The sequence below is a fragment of the Theobroma cacao genome, chromosome 3 (genome assembly GCF_053813885.1).
Source record: "Theobroma cacao isolate CCN51 chromosome 3, ASM5381388v1, whole genome shotgun sequence".
NCBI classification, from domain to species: Eukaryota; Viridiplantae; Streptophyta; class Magnoliopsida; order Malvales; family Malvaceae; genus Theobroma; species Theobroma cacao.
In genome coordinates this window covers 7,744,588-7,755,565 of record NC_142641.1, presented here as the reverse complement: position 1 = coordinate 7,755,565, position 10,978 = coordinate 7,744,588, and the positions used below count along the sequence as shown (strand labels likewise).

At 32.9% G+C, this 10,978-nt stretch overlaps 1 protein-coding gene across 1 annotated transcript; it reads left to right on the top strand.

The window, feature by feature from the left end:
* The first annotated feature begins 765 nt into the window (after positions 1–765).
* Positions 766–3,989, top strand: RLK902 (receptor-like kinase 902). Its single transcript, XM_007036848.3, has 2 exons — positions 766–2,509; positions 3,047–3,989. Exons 1-2 carry the CDS (start codon positions 1,153–1,155, stop codon positions 3,667–3,669), a joined length of 1,980 nt encoding a protein of 659 aa, XP_007036910.3. The 5' UTR covers positions 766–1,152; the 3' UTR covers positions 3,670–3,989.
* The last annotated feature ends 6,989 nt before the right edge of the window (positions 3,990–10,978 follow it).

The following is a 10,978-nucleotide window of genomic DNA, read 5'->3' as shown; positions in this document are numbered from 1 at the left end:
AATTCTTATACAATAATTTATAAGTCCTCTCACTTTTTAAAATTAATAAAATCATGTTCATCATAAACAGTTTCCAAATTTTTACATTATTTATGTTGACACGGTACTTAATAGTATTATCATAACATTAAATTTGATGACGTGATATCTAAAAATAATAAAATAATTATTATACATAATTAAATGTTGATCTTGAGTTTTAGTTTTGGATCTTAAATGCCACATTATCATATTCAATATTATGTCAACACAATCAAATATCATGTTAGTATAGATAAAGGAAAAATTTTAATACCGTTATTTGATTGGATTGAAATTATCAATTTTAAAGAGTACAAAAACTTACACCTAAACATTTGTAATGTGTGATTTCCTAGTTGAAAAGTATGAATTAGAATTTCCTTTTTCAAAAAAAAATAAAGACTTAATTTTAACAAATTATTCCATCAAGAAAATCCATCACTTGTTCTTGGAATTTCTAGTGGGACGGGGAGGGGAGGGGTTGAACATAATAAACACACAGTGCTACATTTCCAAATTAAGAAAGGGCAGCCAAAATAAAACTCCCCGTACAGAACAATAAAATATACTGAAAAGGAAAAAACCATACCCACTAACTCAGCCGCATTGAAAAATGCTTTTATTTATTTATTCATAGCCAAAATAAATAAATAAATAAAACAACTTAATTAAAATATTATTTAGCATTTAGAAAATAAAAAGACAAGAAAAATATCAAAGGCAAAAACAAACAAAAAGCAGAGAGGAAACCCGGTTGACCCAGCCAGCAACCAGCTAGGGTTTGCCTTTGTCTACATTCTCTCTCTCTCTCTCTCTCTCTCGCCCTTTGTATTCCTTTCCTTGCCATCACCACTCACCCACTCTTCACCAATCCACACAGAAAAAATGCTCTCGCATTAACACTTCCTCTTCTCCTTTCTTTTCTTTTCTTTTCTTTTCTTTTCTTCTTCTCCTCTCTCTTTCTTTCTCTCTCTCTCTCTCTCTCTCTCCCTCTGGAGTCTGTACCCTCAATGCCTCCGGGTTAAACAAGAGAACAAAACAGGGGTACAATCCACCCTTCATTATCCGCATTATCAAATCCTTATCTTCCTTGTCTTGAGCAAAACACAAACAACGGCAACCAACAAGAAAATGCAAACCCAATTTTTTGTCATTGCCATTCTTTTCTTTGTCCTAGTCCAGGTAACCAAACCAGATCTTGCCACCGACAGAGCAGCGCTTTTGGCGCTTCGCTCCTCGGTCGGAGGCCGAACCCTGTTCTGGAACATCTCCAACCAGAGTCCATGCTTGTGGGCTGGGGTCAGGTGCGAGCGGAACCGCGTCACAGTGCTTAGGCTACCTGGTGTAGCACTCTCTGGCCAACTCCCACTCGGCATTTTCGGGAACTTGACTGAACTGCGCACTCTGAGTCTCCGTCTCAACTCCTTAACCGGACAACTCCCTTCGGATCTTTCTCTCTGTGAAAATCTCCGAAACCTTTACTTGCAAGGGAATCGTTTTTCGGGTGAGATCCCGGAGTTCCTGTTTGGCCTTCATGATTTAGTGAGGCTAAATCTTGGCGTTAATAATTTTTCTGGGGAAATCTCTGTTGGGTTCAACAATTTGACAAGGTTAAGAACTTTGCTTCTTGATAGCAACAGTCTTTCTGGGTCGGTACCTGATTTGAGTTCTTTGCAAAATCTTGATCAGTTTAATGTGTCAAATAATTTGTTGAACGGGTCTATACCAAAGGAGTTACAGAAATATGGGTCCAGTGCTTTTCTGGGAAATTTGCTTTGTGGACAGCCACTTGACAAGGCTTGCCCTGCTACTGCTGCTGTTGGCAATGCAAGTGAGCCTGCCAATCCAACGGATGAGAATCAACAAGAGAAAAAGAAGAAAAGCAAGTTGTCTGGGGGTGCCATTGCAGGTATTGTGATTGGATCTGTGCTGGGATTTCTATTGATTGTTATGATTTTGATGATTTTATGTAGAAAGAAGAGTAGCAAGAAAACGAGGTCAATTGACATTGCTTCGATTAAAAATCAAGAGTTGGAGATTCCTGGGGAGAAATCAGGTGGGGAAATGGAGAATGGTGGGTATGGAAATGGGTTTTCGGTGGCGGCAGCAGCAGCAGCGGCCATGGTGGGTGGTGGTGGAGTGAAAGGAGGTGAAACCAATGGGGCCGGAGCTAAGAAGCTGGTTTTCTTTGGGAATGCGGGGAGAGTGTTCGATTTGGAGGATTTGTTGAGAGCTTCTGCTGAGGTTTTAGGTAAAGGAACGTTTGGAACAGCGTATAAAGCAGTGTTGGAAGGAGGAAATGCAGTGGCTGTTAAGAGGCTTAAGGATGTGACTATTTCTGAGAGGGAATTCAAGGATAGGATTGAAGGGGTTGGAGCTATGGATCATCAAAATTTGGTCCCTCTCCGAGCTTACTATTTTAGCAGGGATGAGAAGCTCCTTGTCTATGATTACATGCCCATGGGAAGCTTATCTGCACTTTTGCATGGTGAGCAATTTTTTTGTTTTATTCAGAGCAGTCCCTTTTGGATCATTTATTGCTTTTCTTTTTGCAGATTTTATGTTGGTGAATGGTTGTTATCATTTCCATTCGATGATTACTGAGTCTTTTTTGTGTTTCTACCTTTTTTTTTTATTCTCTTATTTGTTGTGGTTTAGCTCTTAGACTCAAATCCTTTTTGAAGATAATCATGAACTGCACTCCACTATAGTTCTTTTATCATTTAAACACCGATTAAATAGGTTGCTTAAATGAGTGGAATTTAAAGTATATCTGCATTGCTTCTTTAGAACATACTCAATTTCATATAGTATTCATTCTTCTTAGGTCAATGATGTTGCATCGGTCTTGTCCTTCTGCCATTTACCTCTCTCTTTTTTGAGCAGAATTTATCTTTTAATCAAGTGTTTGTCATCATTTTTCAGCTATTTCTGGAGATTCCATCATATTCTCTGGAGTGATAGTGCTGTATGTAGGTTTAATTTTTCTTTCATTATTCTCACTTTTTTAACTTGTGGGATTTAGGGAACAAAGGAGCAGGAAGGACTCCACTGAACTGGGACATTAGATCTGGAATTGCTCTTGGAGCTGCCCGTGGAATTGAATACCTGCACTCTCAAGGTCCTAACGTGTCTCATGGAAACATAAAATCGTCAAATATCCTCCTCACAAAGTCCTATGATGCTCGAGTTTCTGATTTTGGGCTAGCACACCTTGTAGGGCCTTCCTCAACTCCCAATAGAGTGGCTGGATACCGAGCACCAGAGGTGACTGACCCCCGCAAAGTATCTCAAAAGGCTGATGTTTACAGCTTTGGTGTGTTGCTTTTGGAGCTATTAACTGGGAAAGCCCCCACGCACTCGGTCTTGAATGAGGAAGGAATAGACCTCCCAAGATGGGTGCAGTCTGTTGTTCGGGAGGAATGGACTTCTGAGGTTTTTGATCTTGAGCTCCTCAGGTATCAGAATGTGGAGGAAGAGATGGTTCAACTCTTGCAACTTGCTGTAGATTGTGCTGCTCAGTACCCTGATAGACGCCCCTCCATGTCTCAAGTGACAATGCGAATTGAGGAACTACGTCGTTCCAGTTTGCCAGAACAACTGGATGCACAGCCTGATAAGGTCAGTGATGCAGCTGACTCTCGATAAGTTAGCTCAGGCCGACCACCATACCGTATTCTCCTATTGCTACATGGGTTATCCCTCGCCCTGCTCTATTGTGTCCATAATTAGCATGTTAAGTTTGGTGGCGGTCTTGTTGTATGCTGGACCTCCGTCTAATGTTCCTTTATTAGGTGCCAACTGGGTTTTATCGTTTTCTTTTCCCCCCCTAATTCCCCATTGTACCAGTTCTTTTCTTTTCCATTTTCATTTATACTTTGAGGTGGATACCTTTCCACATGTTCTTGTTGGGTGGATTGGGTGGATCTTGGTGGTTGTAATTATTACTTTTGCTTTTACTTTTCTCAGCTTTTTTGCTTTTGATGCAACTTTTGATCTGTTTAGACCTGGCTGTTTTTTGTTGCTTTAAAAGGTCGGTTGTGATGTCTCTAGTAAACACGAGATTTGCCATTGTTAACAAGAAATTACCAAGGGAATACACATGGTTAAGTAAAGAATGGTGAGAGAATAAAGGAGTGTTGATATTTATGGGTGGGAATGTCATATGGGGTTGTTGAGAGGTGAGAAAGGAGTATGTGACAGTGATGATGATGATGGAAGCTTTATGGTGGACCAAACTGCAAGAAAAGCAAGCTCTCATTCTCAAATGGTGGTCCTAATTGTCTGTCTTATCACCCATTTTGATGCCTAAAACTTTGTTGGCATCCAAAGCCTAGATGAAGAGTGGGAGTCATCGAAGAAGTAGCAGAGAGTTATCCATACTACATTACCCTAACCATTCTTCCCAACATGGAATCCTTTGTCCTATTCACTGTCTTTCTTCCAAAGGGGTTTTGACTTAACATGAATACAAAAATTGGGCACTCCTACTACACCATGGACCAATAATTGTTATCTACCAACGGATGGACTCTTTTTATGTCCCTTGTTCGGACCAGAATTTCTCAAGTATGACAGAATGCAATGTCTTACAAATATTTCATTGTTATAAATATTTTTTTGAATATCTATTTATTTTATCTACATCTAAATTTGATATAAATTAGATTGGATTAGAATCTAATCCATCTAATCTTTAAGTGTTATTTTCATTTTGTAAATTCTATCAAAATAAGAGAGTTATTTACCTATAAATAGGTCTCCTCAATTCATTTGTATATATACACTTCAATAATATCTCTTTTTCTCCCTAAATACTTTCTTTCTTCTTTTTAATTGTTCTTTCAGTTATCTTTATTTATTCTTTTAAGTTATTTTTCATAAAACGTTATCAGTACGATCCTCTCTAATCTCTCAAGTTTTGAAATTATTTTGTTTCATCATTTTCAAGCTTCAAAAGGATTTCAATGATTCAGTTTTGATTTATAGTTTTAGCAAATCAGGTAAGTGTTGCTAGTACTTTGTTTTCATCATCTCAAAGCTTTAAAAGGATTTCAATGATTGGTCTTTAATTTTTTGTTGTAACAAAATCAGGTAAATGATTTGATATCTCTTTAGTATTTCTATTTTCTTAAAATCAACCTGAATATGAATTTTACTATCATATAATACATATTATATTCTATCTCTTAATTGAAAAGTGAATTTGCTATTATATAGCTATTAATGAAAAATCATAATGTCCATTCCTTGAAGTGAATGTGACAAACGAGTTACTAATAAAACAAATTATAAATTTGTTCATTTTCTGAAGTGAATACGACATCATTTAATAATTATGATCATGGTCATAAATCTATCTATTCCCTGAAGTGAATGCCACATTATTTAATAATTATAATCATGGATATCGAAGAGGCCGTTATAATAATTTACACTATCACTATTTTAATTCTAATTATAATTTTACCACCAAAAGTGGATAATAATTTTACTATCAGAATTTAAGGATAATTTTGCCATCAGAAGTGGATGGACAATTTACCACCAAAAGTGGATGAATGTCGTAACCTACTAAAAATGTATAATCCACCAGTAGTGGATAACCCATCACATGTGGATCACCCACCAAAAGTGGATATATACTTGTAACCTACCACAAATAGATGAATACTTTCAACGCACAAAAAGTAGATGGATACCTTAAACCACTAACCCACTAGAAGTGGATAATCAATCAAAAAGTGGATGAATACTTGTAACCCACAAGAAGTGGATAAATAATGAAAAGAATAAAAGAAATATAGAAAACGTATTGTTATTGATGTGGCATGAAAAATCATTGATCACGTACCTATTGTACGTCTTAAATTTTATCAAGCATCACTGAAAATTAAAACATCTTGTAATAATTTTAATCATGGCCAAGTTGGTATAGCACATCGAGATATTTGTCCATATTGAAAAAAGAATTGATTACATGATTGGTAATAGAAATCTCTGAGAATGAACTTAATTGTAATTGGTATATTTAGTATAACTATATTATGAAGATACTTTAATATTTTTCATTATATTTAAATGATATGTTCTTATTATGTATTTTAATTTTATATTTACTATTCTTTTATGTTAACTTGCAAGTTTCTTATTGTATATATTTTTTTATTGAAGAAAATATAGATATTGATCTTGTTGGATCTAAGATCAATAATGTAAATATATGTCTAGCAGATATTGCTATAACACACACTATATTTAAAGACAAGAAATATTTTTCCTACTTGACAACGAAAAAAAAAGCCAAAGTCAATTAAATATCTAGTAGTCTAAAATTAATTGAAGGCTCCAGAAGAGCTAATATTTGTTTATTAGACTACTAGATAATTCAATATCTGGTAGTCTAAAATTAATAGAGAATGTATTATTTTCTATTAAGTCTCAAAAAAGTTTATTAAGTTTTAAAGATATTTGTTTGAATAGATATCATATTGAGACAACGAATGAAAGAGACACTTAATACTTCTATATTACAATTATATCAAGTAGAAAGTGTGTATTGAAAGAAAAAAAATTACTCACTTTGTTCTCAGAATTAAACTATACAAATATTAGAATAATTGAAACTTATAGTAAACTAGAAGTTTACTAATGATTTTAATGTTTGGCATGATCGGTTGGACCATCCCGGATCAATAATGATGCAAAAAAAAAAAAGATTCAAAATTTATCATCCATTGAAAAACCAGAAGATGTTTCAATCTAATGAATTTATGTGTTGCTTGCTCTGAAGGCAAATAAATTATAAGGCTACCACCAACAAAAGTTGGGACTAAATTTTCTACGTTTTTGAATAATATTCAAGGTTATATGTGGATTCATACATCCATATTATGAACCATTTAGATATTTTATGATTTTAATCGATGCATCGACTAGATGGTCACATGTGTGCTTGTTATAGCTTGCAATTTAGCATTTGCAATCATTCATTTGCAAGCACATTTTCCTGGTTATGTAATCAAGATTATTTGTCTTGATAATGCTGGTGGATATACATCTCAAGCCTTTAATATTGCATATTAGTTGGAATAACTATTGAACAACATATTGCTTATGTTTATACACAAATGGTTTAGCAGAATTATTTATTAAACACTTCCAACTGATTGCAAGCTTATGAAATTCAAACTCCCAATGTTGACTTGGGGGCATGCCATTTTGGATGCAGCAGCATTTGTATGCATCAGGCCAAACGAGTTATTATAAATTCTCTCTATACAATTGGTTTATAGTCAGGAATCAAATATTTTCCATCTATGAATTTTTTGAATGTGCGGTATATGTTTCAATTGCTCTACCATAACGCATAAAGATGCGTTAGGAATATATGTTGGATACAAATATCCATTTGTAATTAAATATTTAGAATTATCAATAGGAGATTTATTCATGACAAAGTCTGTCAATTGTTATTTTGATGAAACAATTTTTCCAATATTAGGGGGAGAAAATAAGCAACTGAAAGAAGAAATTTCTTACAGTAAATTATCATTATCTAGTTTTGATCCTTGCACAAAACAATATGAACTTGAAGTTCAAAAGATAATTATTTTGCAAAATATAGTAAATCAGTTGTCAAACGTATTTACTGACCTAAAGGGAATAACTAAATCTTATATACCAGTTGCAAATGCTCCTATTAGCATTTATGTCCCTGTAAGACAAGGCACTCTAGAAGCGTGGAAATCAATTGGTTCCAAAGATAAAATCCTCAAAAAAAAAAAGGAGCAAATATTTAAGATGGTCAGAAAGAGAAAGTAGAAACTCTAAAAGAGACCCTTGACATAATTGAGAAAAATTTCAGAAGAAATTCAGGTACCTGAAATCATTAAAAATGAAAAGATCTCAATCAATTATGTCATGATGGAAAAAGATGGAACCAGTAAATAAACATCGACGATATTTTGTATATAATATAGAGCTCACTATTATGAAAGAAAAATGAGGATCTTTAACTTATATAAATTATTGGCCAATGTGGAAAGACGTAATCAAAGTGAAATTGAATTTAATTGCAAAATGTGAAGTTTTTGGACCTGTAGTCCGTACATCAAATGATGTAAAACTAATGAGATATAAATGGGTATTTGTGCGAAGACGAAATTAGAAAAATGAGATTATGAGATATAACGCACGGCTTATCGCACAATGTTTTACCCAAAGATCTGGTATTAAATATGAAAAAAGATATTCTCTGTGGTGGACACAATTATAATTATATATTAACTAGTTTGGCAATAAATGAGAAAATGAAAATGCGTCTAATAAGTGTAGCTACAATCTATTCATATGGCTCATTTGATATCGATATCTATATGAAAATCCTTGAAGGATTTAAGTTGCCTGAAGTACAAAATTTGAATTCCCAAGAAATTTATTTAATTAAATTAAATAAATTTTTATATGGATTAAAGCAATCCAGACACATGTGGTATAATCCCCTTAGTGCAAATTTGTTGAAATAAGTCTATAGTAATAATCCTATATGCCCATGTATTTTATAAAAGGGTTTAGATATAAATTTATTATAATTGTTATTTATGTTGATGACTTGAACATTATTGAAACTCTTGAAGAGTTATTAAAAGCCGTTGATTACTTAAAAAGAGAATTTGAGATGAAAGACCTTGGAAAAAATAAAGTTTTGTTTGGGTCTTTAGATTGAACACTTGGCAAATAAAATTTTTATCCATCAATCAAATTATATCACAAAATGCTAAAACGATTTTATATGGAGAAAGCATATCCGTTGAGTTCACTAATGGTTGTAAGGTCATTAGATGTGAAAAAAGATCTTTTCCGATCTTGTGAGGATAATAAAGAACTTCTTCGTCTTGAAGTACCGTATCTTATTGAAATTGGAGTACTAACGTATCTTGCTAGCAATACATAACTTGATATATCAATTGTTGTTAATTTATTAGCAAGATAAAGTTCTTCTCCAACTTGAAGACATTGGAATGGAATTAAACATATACTTTGATATCTTCGAGAACAATGGATATAGGCTTATATTATTCAAATGCATCAAAATAAAATTTTATTCGTTATGTAGATGCAGGATATTTATTTGATCCACACAAAACTCGATCTCAGACAGGTTATTTGTTCACATATGAAGGTATGACTATTTCATGGCATTTTATAAAGCAAACTATAGTTGTTATTTCTTCTAGCCATGCAGAAATTTTAGCAACTCATGAGCAAGTCGTGAATGTGTCTGGTTAAGATCTATAACTTAACATAGTCGAGAAACGTGTGACATGTCAACCAAGAAGAAAATTTCAACAATGTTATATGAGGATAATACTGCTTGCATAGCACAGCTAAAGGAATGATATATTAAAGGCGATCGAACAAAACACATAGTTCGCCAAAAATTCTTCTTCACTCATGATCTCCAAGAAATTGGTGAAACTAGTGTTTAACAAATTCAGTCAAGTGACAATTTAGCATATTTGTTCACTAAAGTCCTTTTTACTGTAACATTTGAAAAGTTGGAATGTATCATTTTAAATATCTCTATAATGCAGTCATCAAGGGAGTAAAATACGCACTGTACTCTTTTCCTTCATCAAGGTTTTTCCCACTGGGTTTTTCTTGATAAGGTTTTTAACGAGGTAATATTTCATAAGCGTATTCGAGAAAAGAATTATGTACTTTTTTTCCTTCACTCGGATTTTTTCCTATGAGGTTTTTTCTTTGCAAGGTTTTAACGAAGTATATTCTTAATACAATGGATATTCAAGGGGAGTGTTATGAATATTTTTGTGAATATCCATTTATTCTATCTATATCTAGATTTGATGTAAATTAGATTGGATTAAGATTTAATCCATTTAATCTGTAAGTGTTATCTTTATCTTGTAAATTCTATCAAGATAAAGGAGTTATTTGCCTATAAATAGGCCCCTCAGTTTATTTGTATATATACACTTCAATAATATCTCTTTTTTCCCATAAATATTGTTTTTCTTCTCTTTAATTGTTCTTTCAGTTATCTTTATTTATTCTTTTAAATTATTTTTCATAATATCCATTAATTTTTTTATTTCTTATTCAAATCTATACCCAAACATTTTAGATACGATCCCTTAAATATCCATATGCATTAAATATATTTAATTAAAACATATTTAAAATAATTATATTATTAACAAAAATCAAATTTAAAATCATATTTAGAACAATTAATGAATTTTATCAAGTATTACATTAATTATAAGAATTTTATAAACAAAAAATAATATATAAAGTTAAAATTTAATAGTAAAAATTATTGTTTATAATTGAGTTTGGATAATTAGCATCTTAATATCATTTCTCAAATCTTACCAGAAATCATGACAGGTGGTAGCTTTACTATCCAAACTATACCCGAACTCGATTATAAGATACCCATTGATATCCTTAAGAATAACGAGAAAAGAGAAACGTATTGGTGGAATGAAAATTTTTAGTGGATAATGTAGACAGTTTTTTTTAATAATATAAAAATAATAATAAATAATAAATAAAATTAAAAAATTAAAAAAAAAGAAAAAAAAAGGAAAAAAAAATAGAGAGGCGTGGTCTCCATTGTCAAACCGCCTTCAGAGCATTCAATGCTCCCTCGGGCAGTTGGGATTTGGGATCATTTTCGGTGAATTTTTTTACGTGAAGGCCACCCATCCAGAATTCATGCTGAGAAGAGCATGATTGCCTTTCTGATTGTCCAAAGATTTGGACAATCGAGTTCTATAAGAACCCTAAAAACTCTTGTTCAAAAGAGGGGAAAGAGGAGATTTTTTGAACAGTAAAGAAATGATCTAGAAAACTGAATCTTTCAAAAAAAAAAACACAAAAACCATCAACAAAAATCCCTAGCTTTCTAGCAACCATTCTACCTTAGCCA